Source organism: Hoplias malabaricus, chromosome 18 (assembly GCF_029633855.1).
Source record: "Hoplias malabaricus isolate fHopMal1 chromosome 18, fHopMal1.hap1, whole genome shotgun sequence".
Classification (NCBI taxonomy): domain Eukaryota; kingdom Metazoa; phylum Chordata; class Actinopteri; order Characiformes; family Erythrinidae; genus Hoplias; species Hoplias malabaricus.
The window spans coordinates 35,742,926-35,758,105 of NC_089817.1; the positions used below are offsets into that span (position 1 = coordinate 35,742,926).

General features: G+C 42.5%; 2 protein-coding genes and 5 non-coding genes across 7 annotated transcripts in view; 4 read left to right on the top strand and 3 right to left on the bottom strand.

Moving 5' to 3' along the window:
- Nucleotides 1–3,812: 3,812 nt before the first annotated feature.
- and3 (actinodin3) lies at nt 3,813–5,817 on the top strand. The gene is made up of 5 exons (XM_066650508.1): nt 3,813–3,901; nt 4,435–4,498; nt 4,582–4,614; nt 4,827–4,966; nt 5,167–5,817. Exons 2-5 carry the CDS (start codon nt 4,444–4,446, stop codon nt 5,815–5,817), a joined length of 879 nt encoding a protein of 292 aa, XP_066506605.1. The 5' UTR covers nt 3,813–3,901; nt 4,435–4,443.
- Nucleotides 5,818–6,503: 686 nt separating this feature from the next.
- On the top strand, nt 6,504–6,585 carry trnal-uag (transfer RNA leucine (anticodon UAG)). The gene has a single exon. It is a non-coding gene; the product is annotated as a tRNA-Leu (tRNA).
- Nucleotides 6,586–6,866: 281 nt separating this feature from the next.
- trnat-agu (transfer RNA threonine (anticodon AGU)) lies at nt 6,867–6,940 on the bottom strand. Its single transcript has one exon. It is a non-coding gene; the product is annotated as a tRNA-Thr (tRNA).
- Nucleotides 6,941–7,384: 444 nt separating this feature from the next.
- Nucleotides 7,385–7,466, bottom strand: trnas-gcu (transfer RNA serine (anticodon GCU)). Its single transcript has one exon. It is a non-coding gene; the product is annotated as a tRNA-Ser (tRNA).
- Nucleotides 7,467–8,222: 756 nt separating this feature from the next.
- Nucleotides 8,223–8,354, bottom strand: LOC136675321 (U8 small nucleolar RNA). The gene has a single exon (XR_010796166.1). It is a non-coding gene; the product is annotated as a U8 small nucleolar RNA (small nucleolar RNA).
- A 718-nt stretch (nt 8,355–9,072) lies between these two features.
- trnal-aag (transfer RNA leucine (anticodon AAG)) lies at nt 9,073–9,154 on the top strand. Its single transcript has one exon. It is a non-coding gene; the product is annotated as a tRNA-Leu (tRNA).
- A 2,048-nt stretch (nt 9,155–11,202) lies between these two features.
- The window catches only part of vamp2 (vesicle-associated membrane protein 2), an 8,864-nt gene continuing 4,886 nt past the window's right edge, over nt 11,203–15,180 (top strand). Inside the window, exon 1 of the mRNA XM_066651403.1 lies at nt 11,203–11,504. Coding sequence (XP_066507500.1) covers nt 11,503–11,504 — 2 coding nt within the window. The 5' untranslated portion in view covers nt 11,203–11,502. The remainder of the gene's footprint in view (nt 11,505–15,180) is intronic.

Below are 15,180 nucleotides of genomic sequence, written 5' to 3' on the forward strand. Positions count from 1 at the left end.
AAACCATTCATATCAGATGAGGAGAAATGTACCAAACACTGGGCCATGAAGCACTTAAGTAAACCTCTAAACTTAGCCATTTCAATTGCATTACGTACTTCTTGTCCATAATTAATTTGGACGTGCTGTGCTTTGACTATAACTAAGACGGCACTGAACACAAAGAAGTCTGTTGTAAACACTGAGAAAAAACAGTTTTAGCCAAAGCACAATCACACACCAAATATAAACAGTGCTCAGAAAACAAGAGAGGAACAAGCTCCCTGCGGCGTTAGAATAAATATCCTAGCTTTAACACTGGAGCATATTACAGCACAAGCCTCGTCTCTGAAGAGTGAGGGTCATAAATACAACAAAATAATCATTCATTATTCGTAATTGTGGGACGGCATGGTGGTGCAGCAGGTAGGGTCGCAGTCACATTGTTTCAAGGACCTGGAGGTTTTGGGTTCGAGTCCTCTGTGAGGAGTGTGGTGTGTTCTCTCTGTGTCTGCGTGGGTTTTCTCCGGGTGACTGTCTGTGAGGAGTGTGGTGTGTTCTCTCTGTGTCTGCGTGGGTTTCCTCCGGGTGACTGTCTGTGAGGAGTGTGGTGTGTTCTCTCTGTGTCTGCGTGGGTTTCCTCCGGGTGACTGTCTGTGAGGAGTGTGGTGTGTTCTCTCTGTGTCTGCGTGGGTTTCCTCCGGGTGACTGTCTGTGAGGAGTGTGGTGTGTTCTCTCTGTGTCTGCGTGGGTTTTCTCCGGGTGACTGTCTGTGAGGAGTGTGGTGTGTTCTCTCTGTCTGCGTGGGTTTCCTCCGGGTGACTGTCTGTGAGGAGTGTGGTGTGTTCTCTCTGTGTCTGCGTGGGTTTCCTCCGGGTGACTGTCTGTGAGGAGTGTGGTGTGTTCTCTCTGTGTCTGCGTGGGTTTCCTCCGGGTGACTGTCTGTGAAGAGTGTGGTGTGTTCTCTCTGTGTCTGCGTGGGTTTCCTCCGGGTGACTGTCTGTGAGGAGTGTGGTGTGTTCTCTCTGTGTCTGCGTGGGTTTCCTCCGGGTGACTGTCTGTGAGGAGTGTGGTGTGTTCTCTCTGTGTCTGCGTGGGTTTCCTCCGGGTGACTGTCTGTGAAGAGTGTGGTGTGTTCTCCCTGTGTCTGCGTGGGTTTCCTCCGGGTGACTGTCTGTGAGGAGTGTGGTGTGTTCTCTCTGTGTCTGCGTGGGTTTCCTCCGGGTGACTGTCTGTGAGGAGTGTGGACACACGTTGGTAGGTGGATTGGCGGCTCAAAAGTGTGTGTATGTGTTGCCCTGTGAAGGGCTGGTGCCCCCTTGCGCCCAATGACTCTAGATAGGCTCTGGACCCACTGCAACCCTGAACTGGATAAGGGTTACAGATAATGAATAAATGAAGATGTTATGGTTGTTCTCTTAGACGAGTTTTAAAAGCAAACCATTCATATCAGATGAGGAGAAATGTACCAAACACTGGGCCATGAAGCACTTAAGTAAACCTCTAAACTTAGCCATTTCAATTGCATTACGTACTTCTTGTCCATAATTAATTTGGGATGGATTTGGTTGGCAGAATTTCCGTTCTCTCACTGTACAATGCTCAAAATAACACGTCCAGTACGGTCTGTCGCTCTGCACTACAGGAAGAGGTGGTAATAGAGATGTACAGCCACCCCTCCCCCGCCTCTGAGCTGTGAAATGGTGGAATATCATCCTCTGAAGCGATGGAGCAACATCCAATAACTTAGGGATGATCTGAGATCCACATCAGCGTTTAAAATCAGGGCCATGTTACTGTGGCTGAACGCCAAGAAATCCTCACAACAATGTCACAACATCTAGTGAAATGTCCTTCGCAGAACAGAGGAGCTGTCCCTGCAGCAAAAGAGGAGCACAGTTGTTACTCTACTTCTAAACATTACTGCTATAAATAATAACAACTGTTCATATAAGAACAATAATAATGTTCATTCTCAAGGCTATGAACGTTAAGTTTTGGTGTGATGCATGTTAGGACAGGCTTGTGTGTGCGTATGTGTGTGTGTGTATGTGTGTGTGTGTGTGTGTGTGTGTGTGTGTGTGTGTGTCCTGCTGTGCTGACAGGTTTACTGCAGGAGTGTCACATCTGCTTCAACAAAAAAGAAAATGCTGGGAGCAGCTACAAGCTTTAATTAGCTCAAGGTTTGAAGATATTTACAGTGAAATAGAGTCAGTTTCATGAGCGAGTGAAAGGACGGATGGATAAATGGATGGATGGATCATTATACATTTATCCTCTGAACACAGGGGCTGCTCCCAGCAGATGGACCAGTAAAAATATTCTAAAATGATCCCGAATGACTGGGAGATGTGATTGTATTCAGTTAGAACACACCTGCTGCCCACGGCCTCGGTCCTGACTGCAGTGTTAAATATTTAAAGCTAAATTACATGAAGAAATAAAGAGATTATAAAAGTTTGAGGACGGTATTCGTAAACACGTGCTGAGGATTATTATTAGTGGTGTATGATCACCATTATCAGACTTTGTTTTTGTGCATAGTTGACATTCCTGCTGTCCTCCCTCACATCTGTTTATTGAAAGCCCCTCACTACTGCTGTCCATCTCCAGCTTTCAGTGTAAACTCCTTGTTTCAACACTCATTGTCCATGGTGGATCACTCTCAGCGCTGCAGTGACACTGACGTGGTGGTGGTGTGTTAGTGTGTGTTGTGCTGGTGTAGAGTGGATCAGACACAGCAGTGCTGCTGGAGTTTTTAAACCCGGTGTCCACTCTCTGTCCACTCTGTGAGACACTCCTCCCTCGTTGGTCCACCTTGTAGATGTAGAGTCAGAGACAGTAGCTCATCTGTCGCTGCACAGTGTGTGTCGCTCGTCCTCTAGTCCTTCATCAGTGACACAGAACGCTGCTCACTGTAGGTATAGTTTATTAAGACGATTCCTCTGTAAGTGGACCACAGTCGTGTGGGGCTCAGGGTTCGGGTGGGATCCTCTCCTCAGGTCACCTGAGGTGTTCTCCCTTAGCCCTTTTGCACCAAATTATCTCTGGTTTTGAACCGGTTCCGTTCAGGATTCTTAGAAACTTGGTTCTCTTCAGTGAACACACCCCCTTGTGTTTGCACTGGTTTTGATGAGAACCAAGGATACGTCACCAGCGGGGGGCGCTGTGGGGCTGTGTCTGAATCAGCTCCAGAGCCAGAGATAAAGGGACAAAGACAGGACAGAGTCATGGTTAATCCACTGTTCACAGCGCGGTCAGATCACAGTGAGATGTGAGACACATGTGGAAACGATGCAGAGCTCTGAGTCGTCGGCTGAGGAGCTGGAGAACAGTGAAGAAAAGTAGCCAATGCTCCTCAAGGGGACCTACCCTCCTCTGGTCAATCTACTGGTAATAACAGTTAGGAGTCTGAAAACGTCAGTGTAGGGGCAGCTCCAAGGCCAGTGGCGGTGGCTGGAGCGAGGGCAGCTTATATATAAATCAGATTTCCCCCACAGTACAAACCCAAAGCTAATTCATTTCTGTAATGTATGCAGCGCGTCAAGCTCATCCAGGTCCAGAATCCCTTGGTAATGCTTATAAACACTCCTTCTCTCATGCTTTTCCCTGCATTAGTTTGTCTGTGTTCTCAGTGGGAGCCTAAAAACCTGCTTTTTACGAGTCCTCACTCTGTTTAAAGTCAAACTTTTATTATTATGAAACCCTCAAAATGATTCCGAAACAGAGGTCAAGCCCAGTGCACTTCTTTTTTTTTTTTTTTTTGTTTAAGTGCGAGGGACTTATGTGATGGGAGGAGCAACACTGCTTCCACAGCCAATCAGAACAAAGCACGACATTTGCATAATCATCAGTTCTGTGTTGGGTATTTAGTCCAGATTCCTCCTTTGGCCCCTCATTCCAGAGAGGAACGTCAGCTGAGGTGAGTTTTAAGGTTATGGATTTGTTTTCCTCTTTCCTGCAGCACTCGCTTCTTCTCTGTGGATGGATTTTACACCAGGGGTTAGAACATTGCTGTGAGGATCTGATGGCAGCCACATAGACATTAGTTCAGAATCACTGTAGAGAACATGGTACTACTTCTTTATACAGCTCTAGCTGACATTTGGCATTGGGCGTGGTGATCTTAGGCTTAAAAACACAGGTTTATTTCGAAATAAAATTTAGATGCAATTTTAAGAAGAACACCACAGAAGGTATTTTTTAAAAACGTGTCTAAACTGAAGGTGGTAATAAAAAGGGGTTATTATTGATCTCTAACTTTGGGAAGTGTGGTTTGGGAAAGTTAACATTATTAATATTATTCGTATTTTCAGATGAAATTGGAACACTGGTCCGCAGATCATTTTAAAAATATATCTATGTTTGTTTTAAATGGAATAATTATAGAAGTGTAGTCCTTTTACATCATAGTCCCCTGGTCATTAATGTTGTTTCCTCACCTGATGTTTGTAGGTGTCAAACATGAGCTCCTCGCTGCCCATCGCCTGGGCCCTGTCCTGTATATTTACACTGCTCAGTGAGTTACGCACTTATTTACGTCTCTAACTCCCAGTTTTACTCCAGTCGATGTGTTGTAATAAGAATTCTTTTCTCATTCAGCTTTTCTGCAGGCTTCACCTCTCACTGAGAAAGGTAACAACACGCTTTTACACTCGGAACGTCCAGAACACCATAAATAGAGGATTCAATTCAAATACACACATCAACCACAACATCAGAGTCACCTCTTTGTTTATTTACTGTCAACGCAACGTCATCAGCTCCACTCACCAATAGACGACTGGTCATTGTGTAGTGTTTATATATATTATATATTAATATTATAGTTTCTGATTTGAATGCAGTGAGGATAGATGCTGCTCGAGCTCATAACTTCCTCACACACTCTCGACCCCGGCGGGAAGGAGACCCAAAATGGTTCCAGAAAGATCCTGGCTTCCAGTCGTACTACCGCTACTACAGCAGCATCGGACACACCGAGGGGGTGAACCACTTTCTCACGCTCTCTCACATTGATTTATTTGGTGTAGAGTCAGGTGCAGTGTCTAGTTCCAGGCGGTAAGACACCAAGTCAAGCCTAAAGACTAGCCAGAGACCAATCATGTCTAACGTTGATGACCCCTTAACAAATCTCCACCTGTACTCCTGTTTCTCACCCAAGCTCTTGTTCTTCTTCTCCATCAGCTGTATGAAGTGGACAAGATCCGAATGATCTACCAGCAGATGCGCTACCTGGAGCAAACCTACGGCCCGGACGCGTCCAAATACCAGAACTCCCTCGGCCTCCAGATCCCAAAAACGAAACCTCCTCCTCGTCCTCTTTCTACTACTACCAAACTGCCACCTCCACCTCCAGCTCACCCTCCGCTCTCTCAGGCCGAGGTTATTTACCTGTGCAACCACAGAGATCCACTGTGTAAGCCCCACATAGTTTACCTGCCCTCTGGGGGCGTCCCGATCCTATGTGATCCTCGCTACAACCCCAAGTGTACACTACCGCCTGCTAAAGAACCGGAGCCTAATCCCCCCGCCTCAAAGCCTGCTAAAACCCCCCAAACCCCTCCGCCAACACCTCCACCTCCGATTATCAAAAAAGGGATGGAGTATGACTGCGACCCCTACTGGGATCCTGACTGTTTGATAGACAACCGGCCTCGACCTGTTAAAGTTAGCATCCCTCCGCGCAAAGCTTCTGTTCCTGAGAGAGCAGAGGAAGAAGAAAAGGGAAAAGGTGCTCCAAAAGAAAAGAGCCCTCTCTACTATGACCCCTACGACTATCGCAGAGACCTTTACGACCCGTATCTTTACGGAAATCCAGCGGATGATCCTCAGTAGTTCTTTAGCTTTAGGCTAATACAGGAATTCCTGATTTTAAATTGAATAAAATCTTGCTTAAATGAAGAGCTTGTCTCTGTTGGTTTATATTGTGACTGATATGTGTGTGTCCTTCAGTGCTGAAAAGGCTCTTTCTCAGCCAGGGCACTGTAGCGGGTCGAAAACTCACTTTTACAGCGCTGCTCTGAAATCAAGAGGGCAGGAGGTTTTCCACCCTCCACCAATAGTTACATAATGTGGCTTCTGGTGTAGGCCCCACTCTCCCTCTACGTCAGCTCTGAGGGGGATCAGAATGATTTGAAGGTGTAATTTTATGATAAATTACTATTTAACGTTGCCTTAAACCTTGGATAAAACTTGCTGTTCCTCGTGTGACCCACAAGGGTGTGTTGACATGTTTAAATTTGACAGGCATTTTAAGAGTTTAATTCGAATAGCTAGAGAAAGTTGTACTGGCCCTTTAAATGTTCAGCGTGCGGGTCATTGTGGGAGTCGTGACAAAAGCTGTGGATTTTAAATGTAATTTCTGGTCTTGTATTGTTAGTTATATTATCATAGGAACCCCGACTATTCAATGCCAAAGCGACAAATCGCTAACAAACAATTTCCATGAGTATCACACTCCAGTGCTGGCAGTCGTCGTGGTGTATGGACTGATATGCCCTCCCCGCGCCGCTGTGCTGTAGGGTAGCGTGGCCGAGCGGTCTAAGGCGCTGGATTTAGGCTCCAGTCTCTCTGGAGGCGTGGGTTCGAATCCCACCGCTGCCATTAGTTTTTCATTTTCAATCACGGCTTCAGTCTGAAATTAGATTTCTTTCTATTCATGGGCCTTGAAACTAGAACCGCCGGATAACATCCACCTAAAATATATGTCCGTGTATTATCACTGCTCTGCGCTCAAAACTAAGAAGCAGCGCTCTTTAATCGTTTAATTCTCGTTATTGTATTTGAAAAATCTTTGATGTTGGGCAAAAAATCGTGTATTCAAAGGCACACACACCGCTCCACCTTAAAAGATACAGAGCCTCTAAATGAATACAAGCAGCAAAAGGCACCGCTGGGATTCGAACCCAGGATCTCCTGTTTACTAGACAGGCGCTTTAACCAACTAAGCCACGGCGCCCTATGATTACGTGTTGCACGGGTGGCTTTACAAAGATTCTCCACGATGTAGTGAGTTATTTCTGTGCTAAGGCCCCACCACGGAGCAGGTGTGATACGGCGGTGGATCATTCTCAGCGCCGCAGTGACACTGGCGTTGTTGTGGTTGTAGTATGCAGAGCAATAAATAGACTACTGTCTGTAATTTTAGATCTACAGGTTCACCGGTGTGGTCAGTGATGAACTTGATGACACTTGTAGAAAATGAAGAGTGTGACTAGTCTTTGGGAAGGTGGTGCATAAACTGAATGCGACACAATACAAGTAAATAATTAAAGTGACTGCGCATCAGTTTTCACTGAGCGAGCACCATTTTACATGTGTATTTTTTAACCTCTTTTTCTTTACTCTAGTTATAATAAGCTTGTTTTTTAAACAGATAAATAAAAACACTGCAAAAGCTTATCGACGAGGATGGGATTCGAACCCACGCGTGCAGAGCACAATGGATTAGCAGTCCATCGCCTTAACCACTCGGCCACCTCGTCTCCACAGCACCTCCACCACAGGCTTCCACTTTTATTCAAACCACACTCCACTCTCTTTATTACTCTCAAATTATCACAAACAACAAGTACTTTACAGGAAGACTCCATGAACACCAAACCTACTCATTCGGGTAAGTATTATATCTAAACCCTACAACAGAAACATAATTCCCTAATGCCATTGGACACGTGAGATCCCTGAGAATGAAACAAAAATAATACCCCAAGGTGGTATGGAATTAAGTTTTTATTTTAATTACAGCTTGTTACATTAGAAATTAATTTAATTTTTTATTAAATCACGTGCATTTTAATATTTCTTTTTATTAATATTTAATATTTCTACGTTTATTTTATACATAATTCTTTTTATCTAGAGCCATTTATATTAGATGTATTTTGAATTTGTAAAGTATTTGAGAGACTGAACAGAGTATACCTCATGTACACAGTTGGCTTGGCTTTACACACACACACACACACACACACACACACTAGTTGAGGTCACTCTGAACGTACATTTTTGTGCTGAGAGTAAAGACTAATTTATAAAATACATTTTTAGGTAAATCATTAGAATATAAACATGTTTAAATACAGTCACGGAAGTAATTATCAAACAAAAACCACATATTTAATTCTACTTCACATTAAGTGCAGTTAACGAGTATATGACCATTCTGAGCTCCTATGTGACGACAGGAAATCACTGGACCAAAGGCCCTTTAATCTGTTTTTAACACTTATTCTTCAGAAGTCAGACAGGATTCATCAAGGTGTTGCTGTTCCTTGATAAATGCGGGGTATAATCACGCATCATAGAATCCAATCATCATTTTCTGAAGCCTTATTTCTAAGGCAACAGGTAAGGATATACCTCACTGATGTAACGTTATGAAGCGCTCGCGGCTGAGTTTAGGAATCACGCCCACATTTTCGATCATGGTGACAAATATGTAAACACATTTTGATACCGTACTTACAAAGTAGTGTTTATGTGCCATAAGGATATACAAAATTTATCCATATCGGAAAAGTCTGAACGATGAATTTGCGGTTGAAAACGCCTTTTTGGTGTGTTCCTAATTAACATATATTTACATAAACCCGAAGGTTGAGCTGTTATTGGTGGATTTCACAGTAGCGCCTTGTTACCGTTAAAACGCTTCATTAAGGAATTTTGACGAAAGATAGGACGTTAGATAGACATATTTCGTACTTTTATATACTAACGTGTATTTTCGTATATCTAAGTACTATCATCTACGGAACCCGATTCATCTAAATTGTTTTAAGCCATTTTATTTCACATTTAGTTCATATAAGAAAGGTCTAGAAAGTATTTAAAAAATATCTGTATTAACCTTAGGTCATTTTCCTCGACAATGATGCATTATTACGTTATTGACCAAATTAGGACTGAGCTTCCGGTATTTTCCAGGACAAATATAGAATTTAAAGAAGCGGACCAAAGTTACAGCAGACAATGAGTCTAATATAATTATCTCCAAATAAACGATTAAACAACATTGTTATATTTCCATACACTTACAAACTCATTACATATACCAACTTCACAATGCCGTAGACTGAGCCATGAGTGTAAGGTAGCGTGGCCGAGCGGTCTAAGGCGCTGGATTAAGGCTCCAGTCTCTTCGGGGGCGTGGGTTCGAATCCCACCGCTGCCATCATCATTTTCTTTTGTTTTTGAACATCCTACCCACACTAGAAACTTCTTTATCCATGTCACGACCTATATCTCAAACAACAGGTCCTTTAAAGTGAACCACGAATCTATTCATTAGGGCAATGAAATTCATATCTACAAGCTACAACAGAAAACACAATTCTCTATAACATTTGGACACAAGAGTTGCCTGGAATAAAAAAAAAATTGACCAAGAAATATAACCCAAAATCACTTGGAATAAAATTTCTTTAAAGTTTAGTGTGTTACATTAGAAATGAATATATTTTGGGTGTTTTTATTGACAATGTGCAAATATGCGTAAATTTGTATACAACATTTTCCCTTCAAACTAAATTAATATACTACTATATACTATATGTGTTGTTCTGTTACATGTAGATCAGACACAGTATGGCTGCTGGAGTTTTACATTTCTACCTCATGCAGGTTTTTATTAGAGAGTGCAATGCATGATGGGTATCTGCTATCCAAAAGTGTCAGGTACAGGTAGTGTACATGGGTTGAACACTATCTTTTGCGGTGTATTGTGGGATTGTTTGAGTGCCCTGAAAATGGTCCACTATGCTTTCAGACTCTACTTCAACATGGCAAAACCACAAAATAATGCACTTCATAGTGAATTTGGAACAGATTCGGACACAGTGAAGGTCACTCTGAATGTACAAAATTGCTCCCTTATGTACAGACATAAAGTGATCAAAACTATTTTAAAACTGCATAAGGTAAACCATTTGCATGTCCATTTTGTCCTCATGAACTGTAATCAATCATATGCTGTACTTTTACATTTTTATTATTAAAAATCTTAAACCAATATCATCCAAAAAACTCTTATATTATTTCTAAATTTAAGTAATTACGACTTTAAGTCGGTTTAAAGAGTTGCAGAGCCTAAATGTCTCCCATTTTTGGTATCACCCATATTTACCAAGTACTCCGCCATTTTGTTTGTTTCTCAAGCCCCTCACTGAGGGAAACATTTTATGGCTATGGACAGAAAAAAACCCCACAGTTTTCTGCCGGTTTTTTTTGTTTAATCTGCTCTAGGTATTTCCCGAAGCACCTGAATCTGTTTAAAAACATCACTGTGATGTCAGCAGGTGCATCTTTCCATCCCGCTCTCCCTCCATCTCTGAATCTCTCCATCTTCTCTCCACCGCCCGCTACTGCAGCTTCGTGACTTATCTTTTTTTATTTGCCGCCCATTTTCAGGCAGACCTCGGGTGATTGGCGGACGGCTCGTCAGTATACATGCATCAGCCAATCACAGCGCGACAAGGCATTGCTTCGACTCCATAAAAGAATCGAATCTCTTTTTCCAGCTATTTGGAAATAGAGTCGATTCAAAAAAGATTTTGGACTCCCATATTTACTGTTGCTACTGCGGGTTGGGGGTGAAACAGATGGGTATTATTACAAGTGTCATACAGTATATATAATACATACATAATGCATGCCACTTGTAATAATTCCAATCTGATTTTTGTTCTATAAGAAGTGACAGTGTTTAAATAATTCAATATTTAAAAATTTGAGGGCACTGTAGAACACATTTGAAACTACTGGGTCAAATATTGGGTCCATCTGGACTGTGCAACCCATTATGGTCCCATGTGGGCCGCATGTGGTGTGTTGCTGGGCGGGCCACTTTTATCCTACACAGGCAGCACACCTGGGTCTCACTAAACACCCCTGCCACTAAAGCAGATGATGATCCTTCATGGGCCCCATGAATATATATTAAAAGCATTCACTATGGGCAACGTTTACACGTTTAATGGGTGCCCACAAAGATGACCGTTTCACATTTTATGAACGTCTTTTTGCTTACTGGAGTCACGATTATTGAGAGATTAGGAATCGAGTCTTGGGTTCGACTCCTTTCACTGGGAAAACGACTCCGGAATTTCTAGATTCGAACGACCCTTCTAGCCAATCAGATGCAGGAGTGGGCGGGGCTTTCACGAAAACGGGTGGTCAATGAGGGAAAAAAACCGTCACCCTTGTGGACGAGTGACGTCAGCGAGCCATCTTTGTTCACCTAATCCAAAGCATCTTATTTTTTATGGACACAGCGGCGGAGCGAAGGCGAGTTTTGTGAAGCTGCGCTCGTTTCATCAGCGGGATTTCAGGCGAAAACGAGGGGAACTCTGTGGATTAACAGGGGGCTTTATTCAGAGAATAACAGCAGCAGAGGGAGAAATAAATCACCTTTGGAAAGAGGAAGAAAAAAAAAAACGCCCGAGGCTCACCCAAAATAAATAATAATTAAATTTACATTTTCTCCAGGACTTGTAAATAGTAGCATATACAACCTCTGCCAAGATGTGAGTATTGGGTTTATTTCTATTTATTTATTTATTTATTTGATGCATTTTCCAGTTATTTATATATTTATAGTGGTTCTGTTTTTGTTTTCCTGTTTTCCCTTGATATATGAACATTTACACACATTTACACACCTACGATTACGTCCACGATTCCTCCTTTGATTCATTTTAAAAGGGCTTTGTTTCTTCATCTTGGAGCTAATGATGTCTGTAAATAGGCTTATTACAGGCAGCTGAGCACTGGCCATGTCCCAGACCTGGAGCTGATTCCATGTTTCATTTCACTGAAGCTGTTTGTTTTAGACGTGTTTAGAAAAGCTCGTCCTGTGTGACTGTCATCTCTGAGACTCCTCAGATATTCCCCTACAGACTGTGCTCTGTGCTTTTCTAACATTTGAGGATGGTTGCTTTTCTTTTGATAAGCGTCAGGAGCCAATGAGGTGTGATATATATCCCACACTTGGAAGTGTATGGACGTCTTTAAGGGCACTGGATGATTCTAATTTAAACAAGGCGTTTTATCTCATCACGAAAACGTCCAGTGCTCGAGGCACAGTGAATATTAAAGAGCCCACGCTGGAGTAAATGGAATAAATCTGGTGTAAAGGCTGGGTGTTATTCCTGTGGGCAGTGAACCACAGATTGTGGGGGTTGGGGCGTTGTGAAGAAAAGAAGAGAAACATGGTTTATTTATTTGTGCATATCACCTCTGTATTATTATCATTATTATTATTTATTGGCATCTATTCTCCATGCTTTATTCCCTGTCGTCTGTTTCCTAAACCACCGACATTTATATGTTTTCACGTGAGACCAAATGGCTGGCGCATCGTTCTCATTCATGTTCCTCTGCAAGAGAAGATGGCTGCTCTTTTCCATCTCTCGCCACACGCTTCTCTCACTTAACCTGGATTATATCCATGGAATTGACCTCTAAACCTCATCTTTCAGCTTATTTCAATGAGATATTTTGCCTCGACGCTCCCAAATAACGCAATGCAACGGAAAACAATGCACTCCCAACACTGACATGGTTTTAACTTCACTATTTACGTCTTTATATAAAGTCAGACCTCTTAAAAATCCATGTAAAGCGAGCTCTTATTGATTAATTCGATATATAATTGGCGTAGAGGGTGTGTGTGTGTGTGAGTGCGCGTGTGACGCACATAAATGCAGGCCTGAGGAGGGTGGGGGTGTTGGCCCTCTCTTCTTTTCTGACCCTGTGTTGGGCACGTTCATGTAAAACAACACATGGCTGTAACTATGTAGCATTGAAAAGCACTGTTTTTAATGATTTTATAATAAAAGAGGACGTTTGAAAGTGTTACACCATGTTTGCGAATGTCGTATTCCACACTTTAAAAGCCATGTTGTAAGTTCTAGATTCAGATCGTTCTCATTTTAAGGTCTTTTTACTGAATATGGGGCTGATATTTGAATTCTAGCCCAATGCCAGGGTCTAGAATCTGAACTGTGGTGGAAAATCTTTGCTTCAGAAAATGGTTTATTTGAGTTTTATTTGAGTCTTCTTTTCAAACCAGTGATTAATGATATATCTGTAATATTGAGGAAGAGTACGAACATCAACGCAAACCAAAAATCCTCTGCATTTCATTAATTTCACCACATTGTTACCGCTGACACCCCTCTGTGGTTCTGGGATGGACCCGGTGCCTGGTTCTGTTTAATAACTGCTGATATATCGAGGGTTTCTGATATCGATGTTGGGCCAGAATCGTCATCAGTGCCGCCTCGGTCACAATATTCAGATGAATACACCTCTGTTTGTGGCTAATAATATGTTCTTATTGTTATTTCATTGTCTTCCAAAGAGTATTTATTATTATCCAAAGTTCTGAACCCAGAAGCTGTCAGAGCCACTTTGATAAAGTGTTAATGATTATTGTCCTTTCTGACCCAGCCACGGTTACAGTTCTACAGCTCTGTCAGCCGTTCAGACAAATACACACATTCACACACATTCTTCACAAAAGCCCACAGTCAGCGTCAGAATGGCTTTGCTTCAGTTAATGTCCAATAACATCCGGTTTATTCTGAAATGTCGTAAATGGGATAAAGCAGGGACTTTTTTAAATAAAAGTCTGACTGCTCCCTGCTTTGAGAAGTTTCACTGTGATTTTATGAAGGCATTGTGTGTTCCAGCTCTTAAAAATAACCCCGAGCATCTACAATATTGATTACAAAAGCAGAATTACATGTTTACTTTGAATGAATTTATTTTTTTCATTATTCACAGTTTCTGATCGTATTTATATCACATGTGATGCTTTGGTGTCCTATCTGGAAAAAATATTACCATCAACCACCTCTGTGTGTGTGTGTGTGTGATAATGTTTAACGAAACACAAAGAAAGAAAAACCCCTGAAAGTGTTCCACGTGATTTGTACCAAAACCATTCGGTTACCATCAGCATCCATATACTTTCATTCTCTCATTTCCATGTTGCCGTGTGCAGCCTCTGGCCTCGTGTTGAATCTGTTATTCAGCCTCTCATCTCTCTGCCCTCGTTTTGTTGAAATAAAAAACCCTTTATCGTAGGCCTGGCTTTGAATTCGTTCTTTGAAAACGCCCCGCCTTTTGAATCTCACACACACACCAGGCCTTTGTGGCTCGGCTGATTGTGTTTGTTAAGGTGGCGCACAGTCAGGGCTCAGGCCTTTTTATTGGGAGCTGCTTTTTAGCCGCAGAGCTAATGTTAGAGGAGGTATAGCCGCGTTATTGTGCTCAGTCGGTGGTTCCTGGGCTCTGTGAAGGTGACAGTGGGCCGGATTTGAGGGCTATTTTTAGGCCTTGCTGAAGGAGAGGCAGACACACAAGGAGAAAAGAAACGATGAAGGTAAAGATGAGGACTTAAAGTGCTCCTGTGCTCTGCTGCGTGCTCTTACGTCATTTTCTGGGTGTCATTTAGTCGTCATAGAAGTGTTATAACCTTGTGTGAAGCTGGTCCAGTTCGAGTAGACAGAAAGCTGTGGTCAGAGGTGACCTTTATACAGAGTTTTGTCTCCCCCTTGTGGTCACGGATTGAAATTACATCGAAGGCACGTTATCTGGATCTGTAATAGTACACACGCTGAATTATTCAGTGTACTAAGACTAAACATGTATTCATGAGTAAATAGGACACGGCATGGGTCTCACATTGGGTGTGTCTCAAACCCCATGAGCTCCCTTGCTCCTTATTGCTCACAAGGACTAAATCAGAACTTATAGAATTATCTCACTGGGTCTCTCTATGGGTCAAGACATAGACACCCCCTGTAATGATTGATATCCTCCACATGAGGGTGCACCAACTGTGTGGACACACTTAGTGTAATCTCCACAGAGCCTACGGTCACCATGCCCAATGCCAAGTGTAGGCTAGAAGGGTATAAAGCCCTCCAGCACTGGGCTGTGTAGCAGTGAAACTGCGATTTCCTGAGTGTTAGAGCTCTAGCCTGTCCATTTGGGATGATCTGAGATCCAGAAATATTCAACCAAGATGAGCACCTGAGACTGGTTGAATGCGATCAAATCCTCACAGCAATGTTCCAGCAAATTTGAAGACTTACAGGTTAACTCCTGTACTCTATAAGCTTCATTCATTCATTCATTCATCGTCAGTTACACTTACACAGTTCAGGGCGACAGTGGGTCTGAAGCCTACCC